General features: G+C 34.7%; 1 protein-coding gene across 1 annotated transcript in view; it reads right to left on the bottom strand.

Moving 5' to 3' along the window:
- The window catches only part of LOC106473328 (suppressor of tumorigenicity 14 protein homolog), a 21,347-nt gene extending 6,816 nt beyond the window's left edge, over positions 1–14,531 (bottom strand). The window contains exons 1-3 of the mRNA XM_013934010.2: positions 13,686–14,531; positions 7,143–7,243; positions 6,252–6,383 (exon numbers count right to left, since the gene is read on the bottom strand). Of these exons, the coding sequence (XP_013789464.2) occupies positions 6,252–6,383; positions 7,143–7,243; positions 13,686–14,434 (982 nt within the window). The 5' untranslated portion in view covers positions 14,435–14,531. The remainder of the gene's footprint in view (positions 1–6,251; positions 6,384–7,142; positions 7,244–13,685) is intronic.
- Positions 14,532–17,105: the final 2,574 nt, after the last annotated feature.

Here is a 17,105-nt window from a genome sequence, read left to right as displayed (position 1 = left end):
TATTAAGTAAGGTAGTACAACACAGTGAAAAGTTAATAACCTAGCACAACATAGTGAATTAGTGATAATTTAGCACAATAAACTGGTATTAAGTAAGGTAGTACAACACAGTGAAAAGTTAATAACCTAGCACAACATAGTGAATTAGTGATAATTTAGCACAATAAACTGGTATTAAGTAAGGTAGTACAATACAGTAAAAAGTTAATAACTTAGCACAACATAGTGAATTAGTGATAATTTAGCACAATAAACTGATATTAAGTAAGGTAGTACAACACAGTGAAAAGTTAATAACCTAGCACAACATAATGAATTAGTGATAATTTAGCACAATAAACTGATATTAAGTAAGGTAGTACAACACAGTAAAAAGTTAATAAGCTAGCACAAAAGATGGATGTAGTGACAAGCCAGAGAATAAAGGCAAGTTGAGAGTTCAGTATAGTTCATAAGCTTGAGCGACAACAACTCTTGAATTGCGTAAACACTGAATAATTTCCTCTTCTTTGCCTCGGTGCAATCTCACTCGTTCAAATCGGTATCACTGTCTCGTGGTTTTTGTAAGACAAGTAGAACCTATATTATAAACAGAGAATACAACTTTCATCCTTTGTATGTCATCACCGAGTGCCATTGTAATGATAAGAATGAACCTTATGTGGTACATCCAATTTATATCGACAACTTAGAGTAAATAACAACAACAAAATGTACTTTCAGAATGCTCTTCTTTTTACTGTGAAGGATTTGCTGATTCCTGATAGGATGTGAATTATGTATTTTGCTGCCTCTGAGACTGAATACGGATTTTGATTTTTTTTAATATCCAAATACTAGTGACATCGTCGCTAACTCATAAACTACACATTACTGATTATCTTAGATGCAACGAGATGTTGTAGGCGACAAGTACAACCTAACTCCGCCTATATATGTATATATATTTATATATATATATATATTGTAGGGTAGTATCGTGGGGTTAAACACTTCAATTTATATATATACATACATACATATATGTTTTATTTTGTTTTTGCAAATGTCAAGTAAAGTCTCAAAAAAACACTCATAGATAGATTCAGAAAGCTATATTGGAAGGTTTTGTAACCTGTTATATGTTTAAAGTGATATCTCACTTGTGTACACTTCGATTTGTGGCAGTTATATTGCCTACACTGTCTCCAGTTGATGGTCAGATTATTTTTACTTTCCTTGTGTTAATATTTAATTTGGGTTATTTTTTCCCATCGGTATAGTAATTAGCTAGCATGACAGAATAAACAACAAATCATAAGGTTTCTACTGTTTTACTAAAACTGTCACTCTCCATTTTTAACATATATATATATATATATATACGAATGTTTATTTAACCTGCCTGACATGCCAACGTGTAAATGACGCTTGGCTGCAGTTACTGTTAGTACTATCAATGCACATTCATGGGTTGTAATCTGATATTGTCCTAAAGGTTTATTTGTTTTAGAATTTTTGCACATACCTACTCAAGGGTTATCTGCGAATAGCCGTCCTTAATTTTAAATGGATAAACTAGAGAGATGGTAACTAATTGAACAACATCCACCGTCAACTCTTAGGCTACCCATATCTGAACGAATAATGAGAGTTCATCATTATTCTTATAGCGGTTCCAAAGTTCGGAGCACAATTTTTGTAGTAACGTTGTAGTAACGGGACTCAAGCCATGAACATTCGGATTCAAAGCACGCGCATGTTAACACTAGGCCATGCCCGGCCCTGGCTTAAATGAAATGAAATGTAGTGTCTTTCTGAACATCATTTGTAAATAAAGATGTTTTTTAGTCTTTAACATCTAAATGTGTCTAGTGCATTTATCCAAGTAAATAAAATTGATAAGAGAATCTATGATGTAGGACGAATGCATTCTTTGATTCGCCATACCCTCTGCTGTGGACTGCAGTTTCGCCTATTCAAAGCTCAACTAAGTGTGTCTAGTAAATTTACATAAGTATATAAAAGCCCCCAATGGCTCAGTGGTAAGTCTAGAGGCTAATAACGTTAAAAATTGAGTTTTGATACCCGTGATGGCCACAGCACAGATAGCTTATTGTGTAGTTTCGCGCTTAGCAATAAACAAATAAACAAAAAAGGAAATAAAGAAGTTCTTATTTCTTAATTTAAATATGTTTGCTAACATTCACTTTTATATATATCACACCCCATTATTGCATCTTCATTCAGTTATTATGGATATGATTTTGGGGGAGAACGTAAATTCAAGACAGATTGTAATAGAAGTACATTATAGAGAGTGTGTATATTACAACATATTTAAAACCGATAAATGTATTGTCAATATCGTTTTCAATGCAAGAAAACAATGAAATGATAACTGAAACATATAATATTTCATTCGTGACCGGTTTAGTACACTGGAAGAGGTGTTATCACTCATTAGGCTGAAGTCGGGACTAGTGGAAGACAATTACATGAGAAGAATTGCTTTTAGCACTTGTTACGCGTCTAGTAGCTCACCACATGTTACGTCACTACATGGTCACACGCCGTCTCGCGTGCCGTGCACTCTTGTTAAAACTCTTGAGAAAAAGATCACAAAATTGCTTCAGGTTAATTTTTCTTTGCCTTTACTAACAAAAGACGGTAATCGTAAATGTGCTGTGGCTGTTTGTTCTAATTGTGATAAAAACAACAATATTAGTTTTCGTAGATTTCCTTGAAAAGAGGACAGTTGCTTAAAACTTGAGTTGATAGATGCAAAAGAGCAGACAAATTTGATCCTTTCAATGAGAACGATCACTTATATGTTTCGGACCAGTTTAGTAGTGATAGTTTTTAGAGAGACATAAGAGCTGAACTAGTTGGTTGTAAAATCAAACTGAGACTAAAGCCAGGCGACATTCCTTCTCTCCGATTACTGTCGTTACCGAGAACAAGAAATGAAAGTGACAATAAAGGGTGAAGGTGCAACTAGAGTGAAAACAACGACATAAGAAAAATGTCATAAATGATATCACCTTTCATCATGTGCTCCGGGTTTGTTTTGTTTTGAATTTCTTCCAAAGCTTCACGAGAGCTATCTGCGCTTGCCGTCCCTAATTTAGCAGTGAAAGACTAGAGGGAAGGCAGCTAGTCATCATCATCCACTGCCAACTCTTGAGCTACTTTTTTACCAACGAATAGTGGGATTGCCCGTCACATTGCTACGCCCACACGGCTGAAAGGGGAAATATGTTTTGTAGGACGGGGATTCGAACCCGCGACCCTCACATTGCGAGTAAAGTGCACTAACCACCTGGCCATACCGGGCCTGCTCCGGGTTATCAAACATGAAGACACGAGATGAAAATTCTTCTTCAGTGGCTTAGCGGTAAGCCTGAAGACTTATTGATACTCATGGTGGGCACAGCACTTTAGTGATGGAACTCTTAAGCTGCCATTGAAAAGCAGAGAAAGATGATAAAAGAAAAAAAGACAAGAAAATATCTGCTTTAAAAGCAGGAATATCTTTCTTGCAGAAATAAAGAAGAAATCGCTTAAATTTCACTTTATGGAGTGCACGAAATCGATGGACACATGGTTTTCCGCGAAATGATTGCTATAGTAATCTTTGTCACTGTATGCCCTTTAACACCGTTTAACGTTTTCTAAAATCATATCTCTGTTCGTGACCACCAACCTGCTCTTTCATCCTTAGGAAGGCATTTTAGTGCGTGCGACTTGCTTGGATTTTCTGACCAATATGATTATCGGCGAAACTGAGATTATATATTTTATTTTGTGTTGATTTCTTGTAGTGCAAACGCTGTACTTAATCATAACATAGTATTTTATCATTCAAAAGTTTAAACAGTTGCTACCATGAGCATTGCCCATCTTAAGACTTCATGCATGCAATGTAACTAGGTAGTGACGTCATGTTTCATCAGCCAATCATAGCACAAGGAACAGTTTGGCTAGCCTTAAATGTTATAGTCTCGGAAACAATTGTATCAGGATATGATAGCACAAAGGGTGGTAGGACGTGGTCCTTATAAAATATGGTATTAATGATACTATTCTACAGGAAGTAGAGACTAGTTTGTCTACCAATTCTTGTTTATTCCCAAACTATTCTTCTAAGCTTGAAGTTAGATGTGGTTCCATATTCATTTCATATAAGTGTACGACTGCTATTTGACTTCTGGATTAAGCACGTATTATTTGTAAAAGAGTATTTTTCCACTGAAAGGACCATATTCCTGGCAATATTACAGGTGATTGGTTTTGTGTCATACTGTGAACAAACTGCACCTAGAAGAAATTTTATTTGCAGGTCAACTTTTTTTCTTTTTTTGAAGCCCGTTTATAACTAACTGTACAGTGACATAATATCCATTTGCAATGGAAAACATGTAACTAAAATCTTGGAACGAATACCATTGCAATGCTGCGACTAAGAATTCACAGATAGCATTAGTTTGCCTGTGTTGTGGATTATGGTCTGCCTTGTCCAGAAGTCCAAGCAACTTTGCTATAGTTTCGAAGTTATGTCAGAATTTGCTAACGATATTTTGAGACAATTTTTCACTAATTCGCAAAACTTTTCGTGATTAGCTAGCGTTCACTTATTCGATGACACACACATGAGGGAAACATTCGAATGTCTTTCTTGAGGTGTAGCCATGAGCATGTTGAACTCTGTGAGTTACTTCAAAGTGACGACTGAGACAAACATTGTGAGAGATCACGATGGATGTACATATATATATATATATATATAGCATAGGCTGAGTAACAAATCGTTTGTATTTGAGATTACACGGTGGATCGTTGGACATATGATTTACAAAACAATAAAATAAGGAGATGGCTGATGATATTTTATAGCTTTGCCATAGATGTACTACTGTATCTTATTATTATTCTTCAATTGTTTTGTGTAATGTAATTCCAATGAACCTAAAGGAGAAACTTTAAGATTTAGAACATATCGTTTTGTTTGTTTTTTACTTGCTCAGAAATTAATATTCTCAACCGCACGTTCTGGAACAAAGTTATATTCATGAATATGTTTATTTAAATGAAATATCTAAATTACTAATTTATTTATGACTCCTGTTTTAAAATATAGAAGCCTGAGTAAAAATAATGGTTAGAAAATGTAGTTACTGAAAGACAATTTGTGTAAAGTCGTGAAATTCTTTACAAGAAGTATCGTACCAACGAGAAATTAACTAATAAATGGAATTATTAAGTTCTGACAAAGCTGCTAGTCAACAGCGCCACCGTCAACTCTTGGGATATTCTTGTCTGAATGAACAGTGGGATTTGACCATAGACCTAAAGTGTAGAGTAAGTGTTTTGCAGGAAAGAGGCGAAAAATCAATTTTCGGATCCACGCATGGCCTTGTGAACCAACCGAAACTAGGAGACTTGTTATTATATGCGGTGCACATTAACTAAATAACTGTTTAAAATAAAGTGATGTCTCTAGAACAGGTGATGAAACTCATATTTTGCCTTAGATATTTTTATCACACTCCTCGTAGACATTCTTTTACAGATTGTAAATCAGACGTATGTAAAAATGGCATTGCAATCCATATCAGTGGAGAAGTTTAATATATGATTAACAAAAAACTAAATTACATCGGTGCATTAATACATTATGTGCTTAGCAGGAAAACTAAATCAAATCAATGCAGTAGTTTAATATGTGCTCAGTAGAAAACTAAATTAAATCAGTGCAATTCTATATGTGCTTACTATGGAAACTAAATTAAATCCGTACAGTAGTTTGTTTGCTTTAAAGCAAAGCCACGCTGAGCAATTTGGAGTGTTTACCGCGGAGAATCGAACCCCGGATTTTAGCATTATAAGACTATAAATTTTCCGCTGTCCACCGAGGGACAGTGAAGTGGTATATTATGTGCTTAACAGAAAATTTAATCAGCGTAGTCGTATATGTGCTTAACAGAAAACTAAATCAAATTAGTGCAGTGGTATATTGTATGCTTATCAGAAATCTGAGTGAAATCAGCGCAATCGTATACTATATGCTTAATAGAAAACTCTAATTCAAGAAGGAAGTTTTCAAATTAAACTTATATCACAAGAAATCAATAATAATAGTTTGATATCCTACATTTTCATTTGGATTCTTCGTTAAACTTCGAACTTATCGCTATATCTGTAAATCAAGCTTTCAAGAAAGTTTCTCCTAACTATTAGAATTACTATAGTTTCTGTTCGGTAAAAATTACCTCTTTCGAGACAGGAATTAAAATCATCCGTCATTTGCTGTCCTGGAGGACACGTGCATATATTAGCGCTGCTAAGTGTTTCCTTGCATAAATCAGAACATCCCGTCTGATCACATTCATGAGCTTTGGAACCTAGAACATTAAACAAAACGCATGAACATTTTCAAACAGCAACACCGGCAGGATGCATCGTGTCGTTATTGCCAGTTACAGGAAGATTTAGTTTACATAAGTAGAATGCAATTAAAATCCAAACTAAAAACTGCGCTTTTCATGATTGACTTTACGCTTCGTTAGATGTTTTTTTTCTTTTTTTTTGACAGTTGGAAAACGCTTTCGACGTGTGTTGAAAACACACGAATGGAAAAGGAATTTACTCACTTGTCATCAGACAATTTGCTCGTCCAAGGACGAAACCCTAAAGATTTTATTACAGAAAGTCTTATCACAAGCGGAAAGTTAAGGGGGTTTATCGTAAGGGCTTAAGCTCCACTACAGGGGGGGGAAAAAAAAACATAATTAAGTTAGTGGGACGTACGCATTCAATACACACACACATATATATATATACATACATAATGCCCCTAAGTTTTCTACGATTAAAATAATACCTTTAATCCAGCAGGAGACATATGGTATGGTATTACTTTTAACAAAGGATTAGAACGTAAAACTAAATAATAAATTATAGTAAGTGGTTATTGCTATTTATCAGATGTATATGTTACACTAAAATATACAGTTTTATACTAGACTATTGTTTCCTACAAACGTTTATGAATTGAACACGACTTATTTCAGATGAAAATCATCAACATTTGTTTATAACACATGAAAGACTGAAACTGTTTTGATTGTTTCAAATTTATAAATCCACAGAGCGCAACCTACCCTTCCTGTTATGGTATCTTTTTTGTTGTTTCCTTTCACAGAAGACGCCTTCATAGCCGGAAGGGCATTCACATGTTCGAGCTCTGGATCCAATGTAGTGCCTTCAGCAACACAAAAAAATAGTTGTCAGAATATTCAGTAACTGTCCGTGTTGTTCTGACATGTCACTCAAACACAGTTTTCAAATTATGCTAATGATTATTGGGCAAAAATTGAATTCACGTGAAAAAACAACAAACTAATATTCCTCGAAAGAAAATTTTATTAATATTCAGAAATATTAAGTTGAAATTATAGTTGAGTACATTATTATTGATTAAGATTTGCACATGAGAAACATCTATTGGAGAAAATTTACAGTTGTTATTTATTTTCCTAATTGCCTTTGACACGGATTTACTATTTAATCGTTGTAAACGTTTTTTTTTAACTCTAATTGAGTGTTATTTAGTTTTCTTCTTTACATCTCATCTTTGTAACATTTCTCATAAAAACAGGCCTATTAGAACCCGATTATATTAATTCTGACTTAGTTCATCACTTTCTTCAAGTTTTTTTTATCCGAGCTTGCCTTTAGTTACGAACACTTCAACACATAAAGTAAAACATCAATAAATCTGGATTTCATATCGTGTTACAACAATACTGTAGCTTTAACAGAGCATAGCTTTAATCATGTGAAAAGCAACAATACTGTAGCTTCAACAGAGCACAGCTCTAATCAAGTGAGAAGCATACAATATGGTAGCTTTAACAGAGCATAGCTTTAATCAAGTGAGAAGCAACAATACTGTAGCTTTAACAGAGCATAGCTTTAATCATGTGAGAAGCAACAATACTGTAGCTTCAATAGAGCATAGCTTTAGTCAAGTAAGAAGCAACAATACTGTAGCTTTAACAGAGCATAGCTTTAATCAAGTGAGAAGCAACAATACTGTAGCTTTAACAGAGCACAGCTCTAATCAAGTGAGAAGCATACAATATGGTAGTTTCAATAGAGCATAGCTTTAATCATGTGAGAAGCAACAATACTGTAGCTTCAATAGAGCATAGCTTTAGTCAAGTAAGAAGCAACAATGCTGTAGCTTCAACAGAGCACAGCTCTAATCAAGTGAGAAGCATACAATAATTTCACATTTACACCGTATAAATTATTGTAAACAATGTAGTGAAACACACAGTTTATTATGCATCGTAGTAAACAATATCTATGATGTATTTGAGTCCACTTTAACTCACCAATAACCTAAATTAATTTAGGTGCATAAATAATATTATGACATTGCACATAATTTATTATTCGATATTATAGAGTGGATCAACTTATTAATGATTATATTACAGATGTTGTTTTCTTTTCACCACAAGTGAAATTGAAAATACCTGTAACGTAGAGGCCTTGTGTATTCTTTGATTCGCTGTATCCTTTATTGAGGATTACAGTTTCGCCTGTTCAAGGCTCATCAGCATAGCTGACCCAAGTAAACCAAAGATACAGTTAGGTCTCTTACAACGGTGAAATGTATATAATATTTATTGTTTTTGTTTTAGTATGTATAAGACGTATATACATACATATAAATATGTGTGAGTGTTTATTTGTTACTTTATAATATACAAGTCAAATTACCGTTTTCTACGAAGATAATATACAAGAATATAATGCTATTCATTTTGTGAATTGAATATGACTAATTTGTGATGACAATTTAAGAAATGATCGAAATTTCTTCAAAATTTTATGTAAGAGTTTAAGCGGCTAAGAATTATCTCGACTGGTTTCAAATGTATTTGTGAGAGAAAATTATATCTTAAGTTGTCGCTTGTAAAACTTTGTTTTTTTTATATATATACAAAGAAACTTTGAAGGCACATTACATATAATAATTTCATCTCACTTGATAAAATGAGAAAATAAACCTTGACTTTAAAATACTTCCTGGTTTCGAAACCTCTTATTTGCTCTACTTGTCTCACAATTAACTGATGTGTTTTCCTCCTAAGATATCTCGCCTTCTAATATTCATTGAGGACGTAGCAGCCTAATCCTCAAACTGTAATTTTCAGTAATTTAAAAAATGGCGTCTAGTAACAGTGACACGTGGATTTATGCTCTCGTTATCTTCTCAAATGAATAAAGACTCATAAACAGAAACTAATTAAAATTACGGCTCTTGTTATGAGCCTTCATAATTTGTAAGTTTCATCATACAACGAAAAGAACTTTTAGTTATAAAAGTTTTAAACCCTAAAATAGACAAAATATCTCGAGCAAATTCTGTTGATCTGATAAATGAGAGTGGTGTATGTTAAATTTGCTTTCCAGCCACGACTTTTTGAACTACCTTTTATTAAATATTTGCAAGAAGAAATTTTAAATCACGCTTGCAGATTAACAGTTACACATAGACACAGGAAATAAAAGTTTTGTTGTACGCTTCTTTAGTTGTCGTTTGATACACATACATAGGTATTTATGTCCAATTTAATAATTTGCACGGACATTCACCAAGTGAATTTTTTATTGCAAGCTTTCAACTCTCATAGCAGAACCTTCATCGACCAACAGAAAAATGATTTGTTAGCATTTACGGAACACTTTTTAACCCTTAAGTTACCGACTTATTTTAACCTGTTCACCATCCGAATCGGGCCCGGCATGGCCAGATGGTTAGGGTGCTCGACTCGCAATTTACGGTCGCGGGTTTGAATCCTCGTCACACCAAACATGCTCGCCCTTTCAGCTATGGGGCGCTATATAATGTGACGGTCAATTCCAGTAGATTGAGTAGTAAAAAGAGTAGCCTAAGAGTTGGCGGTGGGTGGTGATGACTAGCTGCCTTCCCTCTAGTCTTACACTGCTAAATTAGGGACGGCTAGCGCAGACAGCCCTCGTGTAGCTTTGCGCAAAATTCATAACAAACCAAACTATCCGAACGGTTCCACATATTGCATCGTACTGAGCGTAATTTCACATTTTTATGTCACAACACATAGTGTGAAGAATTAACCAAAAATACAGAATGGGTCATAACTGTAACTAGTCGGTATTTATTAAAAAATATATATTTAGTGTTTGTTTATTTGAAGTTAAGCACAAGGCCCACCACAGGTATCGAAAGTCCATAGACATACCGCTGTGCCACTGGGGTGCCTATTATTAGTGATCTTATAACCCAAAAAGTCATGGATCCGTAAGTAATATGATGGTTTAGAAACATATGTTTAAAAAAGCCGAAGGGGAATATACTGAACACATCAATAAGTATAAGGTTAGAGTTATGTAACGAGAATGTTGACTGGTTACTGTAATGGAATCCCCCTTGACACCTATGGTAACAGTAGTATTCATGTAACGTTCTTTGTTAATACATTTGTCTTGTTATATTGTTTATATATTATTAATACATCATTTTTACCTGTAATTTTAGGAATAGTAATATTTGTTTTCCCTCTTTGGCATAAAGATCAATAAGTAGATTTGTTTCATATTATCTTAACTTAACAAAAATCGTTAAGATACAAACATATCCCAGACGAAATGAGATTAATTTAATGCCTTATGGAACATGTAACAAGAATACCGGTACATAAAAACGCTTCTTAATAATCAACAATCACCGATTCCAGGCGGTTCAACGGTAAGTCTGGGATCTTATAATGACAAAAAACCGGGTTTCGATATCCGCGGTTGGCAAAGAATGGATAAAACATTGTGTGCTTATCAAAAATCAACCAATCAAACCAAATTCGCCTCTTATATCATATTCATGGTACCATATCGTTTTGCTTTATTATGTTCAATTAAGTTTTTTGATCTTTGACTCTCAAGTTTCAAGTCCTTCTTAACTTGTTTTGTTTATACATTTTGATATGACACGAAGCACTGTACAAAAATGTTTTCTTTTTGTTAAAAACGCCGCCCCCCCCAGTGGCTCAGCGAAAGGTCTGAGGGCTTATGACGCTAAAAATCGTGTGTTTCGGTACTCGTGGTGAGCAAAGCACAGGCAGCTCATTGTGTAGCTTTATGGTTAACAAATAGATTGTCAAAACTTAGTTCGACACTCAAAACTGTTTATATGGCACTATGGTAAACGATAAAGAAATCCCGGCGTTTCTGTTTTCTTTCTACTTTTTCCAGTTGTAAATCCCTTTTCTTTTCAGAAATATTTCTGTAAAAATTCTAAATAATCAAACGGAATCATAATGTACATGAAATTAACTTATAATTAGAATGGTCAAGTATGCTAGAATTACTTTTTTTAACCATTTCATTTGCATATGTAAAATTATTTTCTTGCACATAATAAAAACACTCTCCAGACAAAATGTACAAGTCCCCTATTCTGTTTATATTGTTTGTTTGTTTTGAATTTTGCGCAAAGCTACATGAGGGCTATCTGCGCTAGCCGTCCCTAATTTAGAAGTGTAAGACTAGAGGGAAGGCAGCTAGTCATCACCACCCACCGCCAACTCTTGGGCTACTCTTTTACCACCGAATAGTAGGATTGACCGTCACATTATAACGCCCCCACGGCTGAAAGGGCGAGCTTGTTTGGTGGGACGGGGATTCGAACCCGCAGAGTGCGAGTTGAGCTCCATAACCACCTGGCTATGCCGGACCCTGTTTATATTGATCCCATTGAGCTGAAATTAGGAATAAAAATTTACATGTCCTTTATTTATTTTAGTGAGTTACTAATTGAATACTAACTTCTGGTTACTGACCTTGCCAGATCCCTTTTCTATATAACATAAATAAAATTTGTTTGTTTGTTTTAGAGCAAAGCCTCATTAGCCTATCTTCTGTGTCCACTGTTGGTAATCGAACCCCGAATTTTAGCGTTGGAAGTCCATAAAATTACCGTTGTTCCACGGAGAAACAAAATAAAATAATTACACTTATCTTTAACACTTTTTAACATCAGGTAACATATTGTTTATATTGTTGCTTGGTTACATATCTTTAAAAAGTGTTCAGTGAACGCTAACAAATTATTGTTCACTTACCCAACGAATGTTCCAGAAAGTTCGTTCCTGATTTTGTCCCGAACGTTCAAGTGATAAACTAGAGGGAAGTCAGCAAGTCAACAGCACCCACCGCAGATTCTTGAACTACCCTTGCTGAACAAATAATGGAACTTGTCCATCACTCTTACAACACACCAACGGCGGAGCGTGTTTATGAAGCAACGGGCCGCGAACCGTAAATCCTCAGATTCACAGTCAGAGAACGCTAATAATTAGGCCACGCCTGGCACACTCTGAAAAGGGCTGAAAGTTCGCAATAAAAAAACAAAATTTGATGTGGCAAATGTTCCCGTAATTTACTTAATCAATCAATGCTTTAATTTCAGATAATCATTCAGATGTCTGGACTTTAGAAGAGGCCAACAGATGTTCTATAGTTCAATCATGTTTTTTTTTAATAATTTAATTAATATTTAGATTTCTGTCATATAGTAGTTAGTTATCATTACTTTCATCGTAAGCGATAATTTTTTAAAGGGGAAATATTTATCAAACCTTATGGTCGATAATCTTATAACACTCATCCTAACTCAAGTCTTTATTTTCGGCACTTACTCCAAGATCGTTCCTTATTATCTACTGTTATCAATCTCTTGAAATTGTAAGTCAGTTCGCAGCTTAATTTAATTTGTTCTAAAATCGTTTTAGTTTCAATTAAAAAAACGTTTTGAACTGAAGTGGAAGTGCATTTCTGAGATGGATAAAATGGAACTTGCTTTAGGTTGGGACAAGAGTAAACATTTCCTCGTTCGCTTATGTTAAACAATGGTTCACTAACATCTTCAGCAACACTCGTCATATTTATAATTATATACGTTACTATTTATTTAACTTGACTGATTTTCATATGACTGACAAATGAATACGTATTACTAGGTGTTCATGTTAAAGTAGTAATATTTTTGTAAATTACGTGGAATAATTATCGGTCGTTATGTCACAATAATTATATCTCACATTTTTGTGCTTACGTACAGGAATATAAATACAGATTGAAGAATGCAAATCATTAATATTAATGTTTTCAATTAAGATAAAAACAAGTAATTCCAGTTTACATACTTAACTTCTTTGGCTGCATATGCATTATTTACTGGTGTTTGATAGTAAATCAGCAGTTAGATACAAGCTCAACCAAATCAAGCGAGTTCAACTGCACATAAAACTTTCACTAGAGAGTCACAGTAAGGCCCGAAATGGCCAGGCGGTTAGGGCGCTCGACTCGTAATCTGCGGGTCGCGGGTTCGAATCCCCGTCACACCAAACATACTCGCCCCCTTCAGCCGTGGGGGCGTTATAATGTGGCGGTCAATCCCACTATTCGTTGGTAAAAGAGTAGCCCAAGAGTTGGCGGTGGGTGGTGATGATTAGCTACCTTCCCAATGTCTTACATTGCTAAATTAAGGACGGCTAGTGCAGAGAGCCCGCGTGTAGCTTTGCGCGAAATTAAAAAAACAACCAACCAATAACAAATTAGACGTAGTGTAGAAGAAAAGGTGTTTTCTAACTCACCTGCAGTGTCCTCCATTCAAGCACATTGTGTCATTGGAGTTGGGTCCACAGACAGGTGAATATTTACATTCATCTCCGTAATATGGATCGAAACACTTGCAAGTGTAAGTCTTAAAGGTTCTAGAAGCATAACAAACACCATTAAAGGAACAGTGGTTTTCGATACACGGATCTCTCCGCCGCTCCTCCTGTTTGTCAATGATTTCGTAGGTAATGTTGAAACCATATACGTCAAGGAAAAAGTCCATTACACGCATGTGGACGTTATCACGTTCTCTAATCTCAAAATCCAACACTAAAAAACTTTTGAAGCCAATGTATTGAGTTGGTTCAGCGTCCGAACTGACAATTCCCAGATCTTGTTTCGATAATGTAATAGATTCGTCATAGTAATCATATTCTGAGATTCTAACCCCTTCTCTCATATAGAATTGGGTGAAATATATGGCAATGCTTTTATTCCGCGGAGCTTCTAGAACCCACTGACACTTTATAGGAACAGGATAGCGTCTCGGAAAATTGGGGGTTGAAATGATACCAAAGGGGGCTGTTAACCACCTGTTGCATTCTGTAAACCACGTTTCTTGACTTTTCGATGGAATTTCTTCACATGTGCCGAGTAATAAAAGTGGCAAAAGAAACCATAACAACGATGTAGACTTTAACATCAAGGACCACTGAAGGAAGAATGTAGTTTTCCAGTACATATGCTTCTTGGTTGACAAGTACCTTCTATTCCTTAAGGTCATCCTTCACGTTATTTTCGTAGCGTCATACCATCTCTTTGGGTTATGCGAATCATAATTTTGATCTTCAGTCCTTTTACAAACGACTGTAGCAAACTTCAGTCCTTTGAACGTTGATGACATTGAAAATACGAACATCTACGTGAACACATCTGCAATTTCAAATATAAGAATAATAAATGTTAAATGAGAAACATAAATATGGACTGCACATGTCTGAAGTTTTAAGGTGACTGACGTGTTGATGTTAAGATCAAAATGTCTTAGTACGTTGGTCAAAACGTCCTTCACCTCAACCCTTAATACAAACTTAGTTTATAGGAAAACATTTGAAATCTATTATGAGCTCAATTAACTATTTTTTGAAGAATAACACAGTTTAATTAACTCTTTTTTTTGTTTGTCCTTTTCTCTCAAATCTAATGCGTAATTTACAAATACATTGCGTCACTTACGGTGAGGCGAACGTGGTTTACCAACATAGTTTAACAAAAAATAATGCATTTCTATAATGTAAAGTATGAAGCCTAAGTTTTATACATTAAACGTAAAATTTAATGTGTCCACAAACGTTCTGTGACAGAATAAGTATTGGTTGAAGTATTAAACCATCCCTATTTATGATATAAACTCTTTGAATTTTATGTATTTAAAGTACAAGACCTCGTCCTGTTTCGAATAAAAAGCATAAACAAAATCTTACTCTTCTGTTCTATTGGGTTTCGCTCACAATGTATGAATGCCTCAATAAAACTTGCAATGTTTTCACAACTTGATCCTAAGCTTGAAACGTTAAATCAAAATAAAAGACGACGGCAGTGAAGAGAAAAAAAAAGTAGAATCCTACCTTAATAAACAATTTTTGTGTAATGTTTTAAAAACAAGTACGGTTTTAACCCAGAACTTGTTTGTTTGTTTCTACACAATGGGCTGTCTGTGCTCTGCCTACCACCGGTATCGAAACCCGGATTCTGGCGTTGGAAGGCCGCAGACATGCCGCTGTGCCACTGGGGGGGGGCTAACCCAGAGCATGGCCAGGTGGTTAGGGCGCTCAACTCGTAATCTGAGAGTCGCGGGTTCGAATCCCCATCACACCAAACATGCTCGCCCTTTCAGCCGTGGGGGCGTTATAATGTGACGGTCAATCCCACTATTCATTGGTTAAAGAGTAGCCCAAGAGTTGGCGGTGGGTGGTGATGACTAGCTGCCTTCCCTCCAATCTCACACTGCTAAATTAGGGACGGCTAGCGCAGATAGCCCTCGTGTAGCTTTGCGCGAAATTCAAAACAAACAAACAAACTAACCCACAGCTAAAGATTAACTTTATTACACATACACAAAAAAATAGTAAGACATTTGAAGACAGTTACTCAAAAAAGGTATTGTTTCTTTTTGAAATATATTGAAAAATAAAATGCAAAACATTTGAGAAAAATTCAAATGACACAAACATGTGTTCGCTTTTTTTCTTATAAAGCGAAGTACATGTTATTAAATTCTAAAATTAAATTTACAGTAACATTACAAAAGTATTTTCATTAAAAGTTCTTATTATTATTATTTATTTAAAGCTTACAAAGCTTCGTAACTTTTGAATGTTTATTTTTATTTTGCGATCATAAATAGAATTTCAAAAATTTTTCTTTTCATTTGACAGTTTTCACTGTTCAGTTTTAAAATTCAAATCACACTATTGAATTTCGAGCTAATGAGATTCAAATTTAATCGGCAATGAGAACATTTATTTCTTTATTTTCTTTAATTTATAAATTGATTTATAATAAAGGTGTAATAATTTTTCTATAAAAACATACAATCCCATACAGACAAGACGTTTCTAAAACACCAATAGCTTGTCTATATTTGTTAGATATACGAATAGGATACAATTAAAAAAAATCAACACATTTTTAGCTAGTGTTTCTATAAATATGTTTATCTATTGTCTTTATATATGTCTTTTTTTTTTCTCGGTTCAAAGTCTACACTTCTGCACTTACGTTGAATTGTAACATTTCGTCTGCCTTTATTGAAGACAGGGGATAAGCATGGTTAATAGTTCGCTGTTTGTCTGTGTGTATAATACAACTGAAGCAGAGTAGTAAGAATCAGATTTAGGATTAGTTAAATAGACTATGAGGGGAATATATATATGCTGACTTTTAGAAGTTTTTGAAGGATCTGATGACAGGACATTGAATATTGAAAAACTTTGATGGTATGTCAGATAAAACAAACTTATTAATCCTTTGTCAGCTCGGTATGTCTGTGGATCTACAATGCTAGAAACCGGGTTTCGATAGCCGTGGTGGGCAAAGCACAGATAACCCTTTGTGTAGCTTTGTACTTAATTGAAAACAAACAAACATTTGCCAGCTAATTAGGACTGTGGCGCCCACTACTGGTCATAGACAGTTATTGGCCATTTTGATAAGAAGTTTTGATTACTTAATCTTACAATTGTTATTAGTAGCACCCATTCTCAATGTAAAAGCCAGTTAGAATTTTCAAAACTGAAATACTGGAATTTCGAAATACAAAATTCTCACATGATCTGAAAAATGTAACTTTTACATAGGTATGGTATAGAAACGCCACATGCGATTTTCAGTAAACGTAATTTTATCTCACCTCTTCCTGAAAATATTGTATATATAATATATCCTTTCACATC

Source organism: Limulus polyphemus, unplaced genomic scaffold, assembly GCF_000517525.1.
Source record: "Limulus polyphemus unplaced genomic scaffold, Limulus_polyphemus-2.1.2 Scaffold6078, whole genome shotgun sequence".
NCBI lineage: Eukaryota > Metazoa > Arthropoda > Merostomata > Xiphosura > Limulidae > Limulus > Limulus polyphemus.
The sequence above is the reverse complement of the archived record's forward strand: the minus strand, read 5'-3'. Positions and strand labels throughout refer to the sequence as shown.